The 14,998-nt window shown below is 37.7% G+C and overlaps 1 protein-coding gene across 1 annotated transcript in view; it reads left to right on the top strand.

The window, feature by feature from the left end:
* The window catches only part of SCAI (suppressor of cancer cell invasion), a 224,139-nt gene that overhangs the window by 154,443 nt on the left and 54,698 nt on the right, over window positions 1–14,998 (top strand). The window contains exons 15-17 of the mRNA XM_077144797.1: window positions 8,959–9,031; window positions 14,059–14,232; window positions 14,434–14,534. Of these exons, the coding sequence (XP_077000912.1) occupies window positions 8,959–9,031; window positions 14,059–14,232; window positions 14,434–14,534 (348 nt within the window). The remainder of the gene's footprint in view (window positions 1–8,958; window positions 9,032–14,058; window positions 14,233–14,433; window positions 14,535–14,998) is intronic.

Raw genomic sequence — 14,998 nt, 5'->3', positions numbered from 1 at the left:
TTCAACTTACTCCCTTTGATTTGAAGAAATTTCTCATGTATCTTAATTATTTGTTTAATTTTTTTGTGTTCATATTATATGCACAAAGTTGAAAACAGTTGAAAATTTCAAAAAGGTATATTATGAAATATCTTTCCCACACCTAGTCCCCATTTCACTCTATATCTTGTCACTATTGTTTGTTTCTTGTTTATCCTTCTAAAAGAATTTTTCATACATGTATAAGCCAGTACAAAAGTACAGTCTTTAGTCTTCTTTGTTATATGTAGTAGCATGCTATAAACAGTGTTTTTATTTTAGTTTTTTTCACTTAACAAGAAATGTTGCAGAGCTTTCCATATCTGTTCATAATTATTTTCATTCTTTAAGAAAAACAATGGCTGCATAGTATTTCTGGTTTTCCCATAATTTATTACTCAATCTCTTATTGCTTGTTAGCAGTCCTTCACTATTATTAACAATGCTGCAAGGAATAACTTTGAGTTTGTATTATTTCACATGTATGAGAGTGTATCCATAGGGTAAATTTCTAGTTGTGGAGTTGCTGTGTTAATGGAATATATATTTGAATTTTGATAGATACTGTCAGATAGTTCCCTTAAAAATTTGTTTCAATTTATCCTCCTACAATTCGCATATTAATGCTTGTTTCCCCACATTCTTGCCAACGCTATATATTCTCAAACTTTTGGAAATTTTGCTAAATTGATAGGTAAAAAAAACAATCACAGTGTAGCTTTGATTTATTCCTTTTATTAATAGTAAAGTTGCGCACTGTTCATATATTTGAGCCTTTTGCATTCTGTTTTCTCTGAAATCTCTGTCATCTTCCACCCATTTTTTATTGGGTTACTGGTCTTTAATTATGGATTTGGAAACACCCTTCCTATATTGAGGAGATTAATTCCTTGTCTGAAACAGAAGTTGTAAATATTTTCCAGTTTTATCATATTGCTTTTGATTTAGTTTATGACCATGTAGAAGCTTCTGATTTAATTGTTATTCATCTTAGCTAGTCATGTAGTTAGAAAGAACTTCTAGGTTAAAAAATAATTCTATTATTCTCTTATATTTTCTTTCAGGGCTTTTATTATTTTATTTTTTACATTAAAATCTTTGAAATATTTGGACTTTTCCTAGAGTATGGCATTAACTATGACGCCAACTTAATTTTTTTTCTAGATGGCTGTGTAGTTTTTCCCACCAATTTGAACTGTCATCTTTATCGTATATACTGAAGTTCTATACGTTTTGGGGTCTAATTATGAACATTTCATTCTGTTCCATTTATTTTTTGCTACCCTTGTGCCACTGCCACACATTTTTAATTATTGAGACTTTAATGTAAATATAATGTAATTTAAATATCTAATGAGTCTAGTTCCCACTCTTATGGTTGTCTTTTTCAGAGTTTTCCTGGCTAATTTGCTTTCTCCATATGTACTTTAGAATGACCTCTTTCAGTTGCAAAACAAAAAAACATTGCTCACTATTTTTATTGAGATTTGGTTAAATTTTAATCAATTAGTGTAATAATGTCTTTAGAATGGGTTCCTATTTAGGAAAATAGTACATATATATTCATTTGTTCAACTTCATTTTATTTGTTTATTTATTTATTTATTTAATTTTTAATTTTTTTAAAATACCAAAAAGCACCAAACAAATGCAAACATTTGTAACTTTTGATCATTCCGTTCTACATATATAATCAGTAATTCACTATATCATCACATCATTGCATATTCATCATCATGATCATTTCTTGGAACATTTGCATCTATTCGGAAAAAGAAATAAAACGAAAACAGAAAAAAATTCATGTATACGATACCCTCACCCCTCCCCCTCACCGATCAGCAGCATTTCAATCTAAATTTATTTTAACATTTGTTTCCCCTATTGATCTTTATTCCATATGTTTTACTCGTCTGTTGACAAGGTAGATAAAAGGAGCATCAGACACAAGGTTTTTACAATCACACAGTCACATTGTGACAGCTATATCATTATTCAATTATCTTCAAGAAACATGGCTACTGGAACACAGTTCCACATTTTCAGGAGTTCCCTCCAGCCTCTCCACTACATCTTGACTAACAAGGTGATATCTGTTTAATGTGTAAGAATAACCTCCAGGATAACCTCTCGACTCTGTTTGGAATCTCTCAGCCATTGACACTTTGTCTCATTTCACTGTTCCCCCTTTTGGTCGAGAAGATTTTCTCAATCCCTTGATGCTGGGTCTCAGCTCATTCTAGAGTTTTTCTTAATCCCTTGATGCTGAATCTCAGCTCATTCTGGGATTTCTGTCCTACGCTGCCAGGAAGATCCACACCCCTGGTAGTCATGTCCCACATAGATAGGGGGAGGGTGGTGAGTCTGCTTGCTGTGTTGGCTGTAGAGAGAGGCCACATCTGAGCAACAAAAGAGGTTTTCTTGGGGGTGACTCTAAGGCTTAATTTTAAGTAGGCTTGACCTATCCCCTGTAGGGTAAGTTTCATATGAACAAACCCCAAGACTGGGGATTCAGCCTATAGCTTTGGTTGTCCACACTGCTTGTGAGAATATCAAGAATTCAACTTGGGGAAGTTGAGTTTTCCCCTGTTCTCATCATTCCCCGAAGGGGACTTTGCAAATACTTTTCCACTCACTGATCAAATCGCTCTGGGATTCATCAGGGCATCACCTGGACAAACCAACAGAATCTCATGTCCTACCCAAAGTTCCATGTACTTAAGGTGTTCAATCAACTATCTACATAAGTTATATTAGGAGATGCACTAGTCAAAGTATAGATTTGTACCAAATGAACATTTTTTGCTTTAGTCTCACACATTAGTTGAAATTTTAAACTATTAAGTACCATCTATTTTCAGCACACTGCAGTAATGACATTCTTTTGTTCTTCCTCATGCAAAAACATTTTTTGAATTTGTACATTTAGTCACTATATTATACACTCTAGGCATTCCTAGATTCCACCATCTCAGTCTTTATTGTCTATCTTTCTTTGTGATTTCATTTATGCCCCAGCCCTCCTCCCTCTTTCGTTCTCATGCAGCTTCATTCAGTGTTTTAACATAATTGTATTACAGTTAGGTAATATTGTGCTGTCCATTCTGAGTTTTTATATTCAGTCCTGTTGCACAATCTGTATCCCTTCAGCTCCATTACCCAAAATCTTACCCTATTTCTATCTCCTGATGGTCTCTGTTACCAAGGAAATATTCCATGTTTATTCACTAATGTCAGTTCATATCAGTGAGACCATGCAGTGTTTGTCCTTTTGTTTCTGGCTAATCACACTCAGCATAATGTCCTTAGGGTCCATTCATGTTGATACATACTTCATAACTTTATTCTGTCTTACAGCTGCATAATATTCCATCTTATGTAAATGTCACAGTTTGTTTAGCCAACTGTCTGTTGATGGACATTTTGGCTGTGTTCTGGTTTGCTAGGTGCCAGAATGCAACACACCAGAGACGGATTGGCTTTTTATAAAAGGAGATTTATTTTGTTTGTTCTTCAGAGGAAAGGCAGCTAACTTTCCACTGAGGTTCTTTCTTACATGGAAGGCACAGGATAGTCTCTGCTGGTCTTCTTTCCAGGCCCTTGGGTTACAGCAACTTTCCCCGGGGTGACTTCTTTCTGCAACTTCAAAGGCCTGGGCTGAGCTGCAAGTGCTGAGATGAGGAATGCCGAGCTGCTTGGCTGTGCTACATTGCGTTCTCTCATTTAAGCACCAGCCAATTAAGTCAAACATCACTCATTGCAGCAGACATGCCTCCTAGCCGACTGCAGATGTAATTGGCAACAGATGAGATTCATGTTCCATTGGCTTGTGTCCACAGCAACAGAACTAGGTATGCTCACCTGGCCAAGTTGACAACTGAATCTAACTACCACAGACTGTTTCCATCTCTTGGTATGTTAATAATGCTGCTATAAACATTGGTGTGTAAATGTCCATTTGTGTCCTTGGCCTCGTGTCCTTTGAGTAGAGACAGCATATAGATGGGCCCTGTTTTTTAATCCATTCTGCCAGACTATGTCTTTTGAATGGGGAGTTTAATCCATTAATATTCAGTGTTATTACTGCGTGGGTAGTACTTTCTTCTACTCTTTTGCCTTCTGGATTTTATATGTCATATCTAATTTTCCTTCTTTTTACCTTTACTCGTAGTCTCCATTTCTACACTCTTCTCCACACCTCTCTCTTCTGTTTTCATATCTGTCTCTAGTGTTCCCTTTAGTATTTCTTGCAGAGCTGGTCTCTTGGTCACAAATTCTCTCAGTGATTTTTTGTCTGAAAATGTTTTAATTTTTTCCTCATTTTTGAAGGACAGTTTTGCTGGATATAGAATTCTTGGTTGGCAGTTTTTCTCTTTTAATAATTGAAATATATTATCCCACTGTCTTCTCGCCTCCATGGTTTCTGCTGAGAGATCTGCGCATAGTCTTATTGGGCTTCCCCTGTATGTGATGGATTGCTTTTCTCTTGCTGCTTTCAAGATCCTCTCTTTCTCTTTGACCTGTGTCATTCTGATTATTAAATGTCTTGGAGTATGTCTATTTGGATCTGTTCTCTTTGGGGTATGCTGCACTTCCTGGATCTGTAATTTTAAGTCTTTCCTAAGAGTTGGGAAATTTTCAGTGATAATTTCCTCCATTAGTTTTCTCCTCCTTTTCCCTTCTCTTCTCCTTCTGGGACACCCACAACACGTATATTCGTTCACTTCATATTGTCTTTCAATTCCCTGAATCCCTGCTCATATTTTTCCATTTTTGTCCCTATAGTTTCTGTTTCTTGTCAGGTTTCAGATGTTCCATCCTCCAGTTTAGAAATCCTATGTTCTGTCTCTCAAAATCTACCATTGTAGGTTTCCATTGTTTTTTTCATCTCTTCTACTGTGTCTTTCATTCCCATAAGTTCTGTGATTTGTTTTTTCAGACTTTCAGTTTCTTCTTTTTGTTCATTTCTTGCCTTCTTTATATCCTCCCTCAGTTCATTGATTTGGTTTTTGATGAGGTTTTCCATGTCTGTTCATACATTCTGAATTAATTGTTTCAGCTCCTGTATGTCATTTGAATTGTTGGTTTGTTCCTTTGACTGGGCCATATCTTCCATTTTCTTGGTGTGATTTGTTATTTTTTGCTGGCGTCTAGGCATTTAATTACCTTAATTAGTTTATTCTGGAGATTGCTTTCACTTCTTTTATCTAGGGTTTTCTTGCTGGATGAATTTGTTGTCTATCTGTTCTTTGACATTCCGTTCAGCTTTATCTGGACCTTTAGCTTAAGTTTTGTTTAACTGCGGAGAATTTTTCAGTTCTTGTTTTCTTGTTTCTTGCCCTGCTTGTGTGGTGCCTTTCCCACACACACACTTAGGAGGGTCTACTTAGATATTATAGACCCCAGCCAAATTTTCCCAGACCAAACTGTCCTCGTATCAGGAGGAAAGAGTCACCTGCATTGGTTTTCCCTGAGAGTGAGACCCAGCAGGTTGAAAGACTTTCCTGTGAAGTCTCTGGACTCTGTTTTCCTTATCCTGCCCTGTGTGTGGCGCTTGTCTGACTGCAGGTCCCACCGGCATAAGATGATGCAGTACCTTTAACTTTGGCAGACTCTCCCTGCTGGGGGCATGGTGGAGACAGAGGAGAGGTTGTAGGCTGGTTTTAATGGCTTCAAATTACTAAGCCCTGGTGTCTGAATTCCTTGATGGAGGGATTCCACCTGGGTGGGGCTTCACCCCTCCCCTGGGGAAGGCACAAGCTCCAGATAAGCCCCTAAAGGGGCTCCCTTCTGCCTATGCCTGGGGCAGTTGCAGCCTGAAAAGTCTTGCTGCTGTATCCAAAGGCAGTCAAGCCTTTGTAGATACACAGCCACAAAAACCTCTGTTTTGTTCTTTTTTTTTTTTTATTCCCTTTTTCTGTCAGTCCTGCCCCCTTGGCGCTGGGGCAAAAATGAGCAACCTCCACTTTGACCAGGTTCACCTGAGCTGGGGGCCTATTTTTAGTAGTCAGAATTTGTTAATTAGTTCCACAATTGGCATTTGATTGTGCCCAGTCCCTGCTGCTGTTAAATTCCTTTCCTTTCCCCTCTGGGAAGCGGCCTGTGGGGGAGGGGTGCTGGCCGCCGCAGCTTTGGGAACTCACGGTTCTGGGGGGTGCTCGCAGCCGGTCCAGCTGGTCCAGACTGGGGTATGCTGTGTGTCCGGTCACTACTGTGGCTACAGGAGCTGTTCTGTACTGTTTGTGGTTATTCAGTAGTTGTTCTGGAGGATGAACTAAAATGTGCACATTGTTAAGCCGCCATCTTGGCCCGGAACCATATGTTTTTTTACGTAAGCAATTAATATGATCCACGGTAAGAACTGGATCCAGTCTTCACATACTAGTAAATGAAGTTTTAGAGCCTAAGAGGCTGAGAACCATATCTAGATCTTGGAAAATACACCATGGTAAATACTAGTATATGTCACCCTATTGTGCAAAAATCCAGATGACGTCTGCTTACAACACTGCAAGCACTTAAATGCCTTTATTAAAAAAAGCAAAAACAAAAACAGTAGATCACTGTGCTAGTTTGAAAGGAAGTATGTCCCCTAGAAAATCCATGTTTTAATTAAAATCCCATTTCATAAAGGTAGAATAATCCCTATTCAATACTGTATGTTTGAAACTGCAATCAGATCATCTCCCTGGATAATGTGATTTAGTCAAGAGTGATTGTTAAACTGGATTAGGTGACAACATGTCTCCACGCATTTGGGTGCGTCTTGATTGGTTTACTGGAGTCCTATAAAAGAGGAAACATTTTGGAGAATAAGAGATTTGCAGAGAGCAGAGAATGCTGCAGCACCACGAAGCAGAGAGTCCACTAGACAGAGACCTTTGGAGATGAAGAAGGAAAATGCCTCCCAGGGAGCTTCATTAAGCAGGAAGCCAGGAGAGAAAGCCAGCAGATGATGCCATGTCTGCCATGTGCCCTTCCAGCTGAGAGAGAAGCCCTGACTGTGTTCACCATATGCCTTCTCACTTGATGTTCTGGAAAATTCTAGGCTTCCAGGAAGGGAGACCTCAGAGAGTGAGGTCTCCATGTGATGATGGAATCAGTCAGCCATTTCAGAGAAAGCCAGGATCAGACATGGAGATATCCAGGAAGGATTTGTGAAAACTCCTTATGTCTGATGGGCATGATCCCAGGCTACTGAATAGAAAGCCAAGGAGAGTGCTTTGGGACCTGTATAAACTGAGCCGCTTGCAGTCTGGACTGGTGGGTTTAGAGAAGGGATACACTGGAGGAAAAATAACTTCAGAGGCAAAACCATGGAGGCTGAGGTCTGAAGTCAAGAAGCCTTGGACAAGTAGAGCAGACCCACCCAAGCCTGTGAAGAGGGTGAGTTTGCCCTGAAGGCAGAGGATGGGCCTTCCACCCCATTACAATGGAAGAGTCATGTTGCCTCAGGCCTTTGGAGAGGGTGAAGCACATTCCTTGGGGTTTTGGGAGAGCCTGGCTGCCACCACATGGAGGGGTTGAGCGTGTGCCCTGGAGATGGCAGAGAGCCCGGGTACAGCCCCGATGCATGGAGAGAATGGAGCGTAGAAAAAGGTGGTCTCCCCAATGTCCCCCAAGGTTGTGTTCAGAGAGAGGCAGGCCTCTGCTTAGGCCCTTGGAAAGGGTGGGACTGCCACTTTCAGAAGCCCCTAGGATAAATGATTCTCCTAGACTTTGAAATCTAATGGACCTTGCCCTGCAGGTTTTTGAAACTGTATGGGTCCGGTAACTCCTGTGTTCTTTCCTCTCTATGGAAATGCGTATATGTAACCCATTACTGGTCCTCCTTTGTATGTTGGCAGCAAATAACTTATTATAAGTTTTCAAAGGTCCAGAGCCAGAGAACTTTGCCTTAGAACAAACCATGCCTGTAACTAACTTTGATAGGAGTTTGTACTGTTTCTAGCTTTGTATTTCATTTGCATTGCTACTGAAATGGTTTAAGGATTTCTGATATTGTTATGAAATTATGTGTTTTGTATATGGGAAAAATGTCTTTTTTAGGGGTCAGAGGGTGGAATGTGCTGGTTTGAAAGGAAGTATGCCCCCTAGAAAATCCATGTTTTAATCAAAATCCCATTTCATAAAGGTAGAACAATCCCTATTCAATACCGTATGTTTGAAACTGTAATCAGATCATCTCCCTGGATGATGTGATTTAGTCAAGAGTTGTTGTTAAACTGTCTCCACCCATTTGGGTGGGTCTTGATTGGTTTACTGGAGTCCTGTAAAAGAGGAAACATTTTGGAGAATAAGAGATTTGGAAAGAGCAGAGAATGCTGCAGCACCACGAAGCAGAGAGTCCACTAGACAGAGACCTTTGGAGATGAAGAAGGAAAACGCCTCCTGGGAAGCTTCATGAAACCGGAAGCCAGGAAAGAAAGCTAGCAGATGATGCTGTGTCTGCCATGTGCCCTTCCAGCTGAGAAAGAAGCCCTGACTGTGTTCGCCATGTGCCTTCTCACTTGAGAGAGAAGCCCTGAACTTCATCAGCCTTCTTGAACCGAGGTATTTTCCTTGGATGCCTTTGATTGGACATTGCTATAGATTTGTTTTAATTTGACATTTTCTCAGCCTTAGAACTGTAAACTAGCAACTCATTAAATTCCCCTTTTAAAAGCCATTCTGTTTCTGGTATATTGCATTCCGGCAGCTAGCAAAGTGGAACAATCACTTAGTAAATTTCCCTATTTTTATAAATTGCCTTTTAAGAAAACCTACTATGTGTGGTAGATATATGTGAATGATAGTCTCTTCAGCTGTTACTGCTGTTTCTGCACTGGCTTATGAGTAAAAAGATCTAATCTATATACCAATGATGTGCTTATGAAAATTACTGAATAACTGTCTTTGGTCATATCTTTAATGAATATTTTAAATTCTTATATATTTCAGAATTTCACAAACTTATTTGGACAGCCGCTAGTCTGCTTGCTTTCTCCTACAGCATATCCAAAAGCTTTACAAGGTATGTTATGTCATTTCCTGTTTTATTCATAGGTTGCAAATAAATGCTTTCTGTATTTCAAATAATACTGATCTTTGTTTTTCCCTCCCATAGTGATCACTTTGTGAATATAAGGTGTTTAATGTAGCAGGTGTCAATCTGAAATTTACTCAGAAGGCTTGCTAATGACCAGACTTCCTTAATTTATGCTACCATTAGGCCTTAAGATAATTCTAAAAGCAATTGTAAATAATCTCTGAGAAAAGGGTGTATTTCTCCCTTGCTTTTGGAGAACTCATGATTTGAGAGTTTCTGAATTATAGCTGTTTGTCCGAAACTTAAGAGATCGTACAAATAGCACAATTTTTTATATCTTTGGTTACATATTCTAGGCATCTTTTAAGATTCTTGGATTTCTGGTTTGGAAAATTTCTCATCCTTTACCTAAGAGTTAGGATAACCTAAATGGCACAATTTAAAGCGTTTCTTTTATTTACACTTTTCTCTTGTTATACTTTTTCAATAAAAGAACCTCTTCTAAGTCTGCCAGAGAAACAGACCAGTGTTTGCTAAGAAATAAAAGATAGGAGAATTTGTCATAAATAAATAACACATGAAATCTAATTCTAATTCCCAGTCATTTGGCTAGGTAGACTACTAAACAAACCTTAATACTGTTTTAGCAGTATTTGTCACTGTTTCACTAGCTCCCTAACTGTGAATAGTGCTGGTGTCTCTCTGTGGGAGATGGCATTTTACTCCTACTTCCCAGCCAGAAGTCCTGTCTGCTGACATAGTTTGACACAGGAAGTGATGGTCAGCATTTGAATGCCTGAGAGAAGCTGGAGGCTTTCACTGTTGTTTTAAGGTAAGTTCTGCTATTTAATAGGGAAAAACATATAGAAATATTAAGTTCATGTATCCAAAAGTCAAATTATCCTATTACTAGGGGATAGAACTTACCTTCAAACAACGGTAAAATTCTCCTGCTTTGAGGATTTTATTATCCTGTTTCTTATTGTTTCTGGAGGACTGTAACCCTTTCTGATTATTAGAGAGTACTTATTGCTATTAATTTGTCTTATCAAGATACAGCTTTAATTAAAATCACATGATCTGATGGGTTGATACCTGGTTTAATTGGTCTGAAAGGCTTTACTATATATAGAGAGAATAAAAGCACAGACTCTGGAGGCTAACTGCCTGAATTTGAATCCTAACACTACCACATATTAGTTGTGTGACCTTTCTTCATCTATCAAGTGAGGATTATAATAGTACCTACCTCATAGAATAATGCTTTGTACATAGTAAATACTCAATGTGTTAAATATCATTTTTATTCGTGTACTTATTTGTATTACATATCCTTACCTTTTTTTGGTTCAGTATTCTACCTTTTGTGCTATAAAGATAGACCTCTAATGACCTAAATGAACTGTCCAATTACATAATCAGATTCATACTTCTTTTCTGAGAACTATTTTGGATTTATCCATAGTCATTCATCTCCTGCAAAGGGGGTTCGCTTTCCACCCGGGAACAAAACTAGCAGATACCTAAATAGTTGGAATATCACATGATATTTCTATATTGTTGGTGTCTAAAGCCTACAGTTCTATCTTTAGCCAATAGTTTTTTTTTCATTCATTCAACACATACTTATTCTGCTTTTTTTAATTAGAGAAATTGTAGGTTTACAGAAACATCATGGAGAAAATGCAGATTTCTTATATACACACGTATAGATACACACACACAGTTTTCACTATTAGTAAGATTTTCCATTAGTGTGGCTCCTTTGTTACAACTGATGAAAGAATATTATAATTGTACTATTAATTATTGTCCACTATTGGACAATAGTGGTGAGTTTCTTTTTCATTTTTGTTGTAGTAACATGTATACAACTAAAATTTCCCCCTTTTAACCACATTGAGATATATAATTCAGTGGTGTTAATTACATTCACAATATTGTACTACCATTTCCAAAATTTTTCCATCACCCCAAACAGAACTGTACCAATTAAGCATTAACTTCCTGTTCCCTACCCTCTTCCTGGCCCCTGGTAACCTGTATTCTAATTTCTGACTCTATGAATTTGCTTGTTCTAATTATTTCATATAAGTGACGTCATACGATATTTGTCCTTTTGCTTCTGGCTTATTTCACGCAACATGATGACTTCATAGTCACCCATGTTGTTACATGTATCAGAACTTCATTCCTTTTTATGGCTGTAACCTAAATAATTAAAGTATCACATTAGGTTTCTGCACCTCTGGTGCCTAAAGCCTGAAATTCTCTCTTTAGCCAGGAGTTACTTCACTTGTTCAACAAATGTTTATTCAAGTCTTATTTATCAAGCACTATGCTAAGCACTGGAAATGACACACTGAGCAGACAAACAAGTTATTGTTCTTACAGAGACAAATGTCTATTAGACCTATTAGACAACTGAATAGGCAACTAATTACTGTAAATGCTAAAAGTGTTTCAGTGGGTGGAAATACATGGAATACAAAAGATTAACATATAACCAGCACTTGAGGGTGAAAGATGTGGATGAAATGATGTCTAAAGTGAAAGGATATGTAGAATTAGTTGGAGAAGGGGGGCATGGTTGATTAAGGGTACTCTAGCAGAGAAATAGCATGTGCTAAAGCCCTGAGATGAGAAAGTTAATGGCACATTTGGAGAAATTAAACTAGTTTCTTCTGGCTAAAAGGTAGAGCTTGGAGTTGTGTAGTTGAATTATAAAAAAAATAATCTTTTAAGGTTTATTAAGAGTCTTAAGTAGAGGACAGTGGGTACCATTAAAAGAATTAGAACAGAAGAGTGCCATGAAAGAGCACTGAGTTAATCTTGTGGAGAATGAATTAGAGAGGAGCACTGAGGGAAGCAGGGAGATGGTGGTGGACTGCACCAGGACAATGTCTGAATAGTTGGCTTTAGAAGATACCAGTCCCTTAGAGGCAATAGGTCATGGTAATGGTCTGGCTGTGGGGAGTAAGAGAGAGGAAAGGCGCAGGATGTACTTCCAGGTGTCTGATTGAGGTGCTGATAAAAATAATGACACTTCATGAAAAGCATATTTGTAGAGAAAAAAGGGGGAAATAATTTGTTTTCAATTTTTGATAGAGTTTCAGGTACTTTCTTAAAAATTTTTAAATGTTTTTTATTGTATAACATATATACAAAGCAAAGAAAGAAAAAAGCAATAATTTTCTAAGCATTCTTCCACAAGCAGTTACAGGACAAATCCCAGAGTTTGTCATGGGCTACCATACTATCCTCTCAGATTTTTCCTTCTAGCTGCTCCAGAATTTAGGAGACTAGAAGGAATAAATATTTTTTTATCATCACAATCAACCTTCTTTTGTGTGAAAAGTATAAATTTTGCAAAAATCTTGTTGGCTTTGTATGGAATTCAAATGGGTCTAAGGCATCAGACAATACAACATTCCACAGATCGTTGCTGAATAACTTCATTTACAATCCTGCTTCCACTGAAATGGCTTATTGGGTCCATTTCAGACATACCTTCTTTAGCAAAGGACCATTCAGTTAAACCTTCTAAACCTTCATGTGGAAGCCTTTTCTCAGGGGAGTCACTTCTGAAAGCTCAGGGAAGTCCCTGATAGAGCTGCTTCTGGCCTTGTCTGAGGGCATACTCTCTGGATAGGCTGAGAATTTTCAAAATCATCAGTCGCTGATTCCTTTGTGCTTAAGAGTTTAATTCTCAGCTTGTCCCTTTCCTCTTGCATTTTACTGTAAGCTGCAAGGAGATGCCATGCTATACTTTCTATACCTAGCTTGGAAATCTCCTCAACTAAATATCCAAATTCATCACTTAAAAGTTCTGCTTTCTTATCCAGTATCGGAACACAATTTTGCCAAGTTCTCTGCTACTTTATAACAAGGATTGCCCTTCTTCCAGATTCCAAAAATGTGTTCATCGTTTCCTTCTAAGGCCTCATTGAAATTACCTTTTAACATCCATATTTCTACTGTAAGTCTTTTCAGAGCAATCTAGCAATGTATCAAGCACCTCACAGTTTTTCTGGGCTCTACTCATTACCCAATTTCAAAGCTATTTCCACATCTTTAGCTTTTTGTCATAGCAGTATCCCACTCCTAGTAACAAAAACTGTTTTAGTTTGCTAGCTGCTAAAACAAATATATGTTGGGTTGGCTTAACAAAAGGAATTTAATAGCTCCCTATTTCAAGGCTAGGACAAGTTCAGAATCAGGCATCAGCAAGGTGATACTTTCTCTCTAAAGACTGTGACATTCTGGCTGGCTGGTGGTAATCCTTGGTCCTTGGCTTTTCTGACACATGGCAATCACATGGTGGCATCTTCTTTCTCTTTCAGGTTCCCTTGACTTCTATCTTCTGGTAGTTTCTCTTCCATGTCCAATTTCCTTTGCTTATAAGCACCTCAGCCATATTGGATTAAAGCTCACTCTCATTCAGTATGCTTAACGAATAACATCTTCAAAGATTCTATTTGCAAATGGGTTCACATCACAGGACTTGGGGTTTGGACATGCCTTTTGTGGAAGACATGATTTAGTCCCCAACAGTCAAGTAGATGGTAACTGAAATTATGGGAGTAGGTAAGATCAGCAATGTGTAGGGCCAAAGAGAGAAAATACCGGTATTTAATAGATAGACAGATTATGAGTAACTACCCAAGGAGAATGTAAAGTATAGGCAGTTCTAGGACTTATCACAGAATTCCATCATGAAATGCCCATTATCTAGCACTTATATTTGGGTGAAGTTTGTTACTTGGGAATAAAAAAGACTAAGGATTATGTTCATTTTCCATTTCTCTTAAATTTACTATGCTCTATCTTAAGTTCAGTAAAAAGCAACAAACCTGGACTTGTTTTGTAGTTATATACAGAAGCTGCTTTGTTGAGTTATGATTTAATGATACAGTTTCGGTTTTATAGATTATCAATATATGAAAATGTTCCTCAAATATATCTTACTTTTGCAAAACTCTTGTCTATATATAACATGTTTGTTATTACAGATCAATCACAACGAGGTAGCCTCTTCACTCTCTTTTTGAACAATCCTCTAATGGCCTTCCTATTTGTGTCTGGATTGTCAAGCATGCGTAGAGGCCTATGGGAAAAGTGTCAAGAATATCTTCGAAAAATCAACCGTGATATTGCCCAGCTACTGACCCATTCACGTTCAATAGGTACCCTACTAATCTAACTGCACACTTAATTAAATGTACTATACTGGTTTAAAATTGTTACTTATTTTAAACTGTTTGAATTTTTAAAGGTACTTACTTGTCCCAGGCGGGAAAATTGTGAAGGTTTTCCTAAAGTTTTTCCCTTTGAAACTTATTTTTTATTCCAGCTTCCTTTTACTGTCATCTTTCTCTTCTTTGCAGATCAGGCATTTCTCCAGTTTTTTGGAGATGAATTTCTTCGCTTGCTTCTCACAAGATTTATCTTTTGTTCAGCCACCATGAGGATGCACAAGATTTTTCGGGTAGGAAAAGATATTAAAGATCAATTTTACCATTTTAAGTAATTAAGTGTCATAGATTATATTCTTTTTGCATTAAACAAAATTTGAATAAGTACAAAGTAGTATTTAAACACTCATGTGTAAGCATAAAGGTTAACAACATGAGGCACGTCTGCATATCTACCACACAGTTTAACTAGAACATTTTCTTTATCTTTGAGGCCTTCTATGGAATCCTGATCCTACCTTCCTCTTCAAATGAAACTGCGATCCTGAATTTTATGATTATCGTTTGCTTTCCTTTAGAGTTTCTCTACATGCATGTGTATTCCTACAAAACATTTTCATGGACCCAATTTGCTTTTTTTCACTCAATACTATTATTTCTGAGATTGATTCATGTTGATTGCTGTATCAACCATGTTCATTCCTTTCATTGCTATGTAGGACTCAATTATTTGGCTATATATCACAAATTATTTATA

The sequence above is a fragment of the Tamandua tetradactyla genome, chromosome 2 (genome assembly GCF_023851605.1).
Source record: "Tamandua tetradactyla isolate mTamTet1 chromosome 2, mTamTet1.pri, whole genome shotgun sequence".
In the NCBI taxonomy this organism is placed as follows: Eukaryota; Metazoa; Chordata; class Mammalia; order Pilosa; family Myrmecophagidae; genus Tamandua; species Tamandua tetradactyla.
This window is presented reverse-complemented; position numbering and strand designations above follow the sequence as displayed.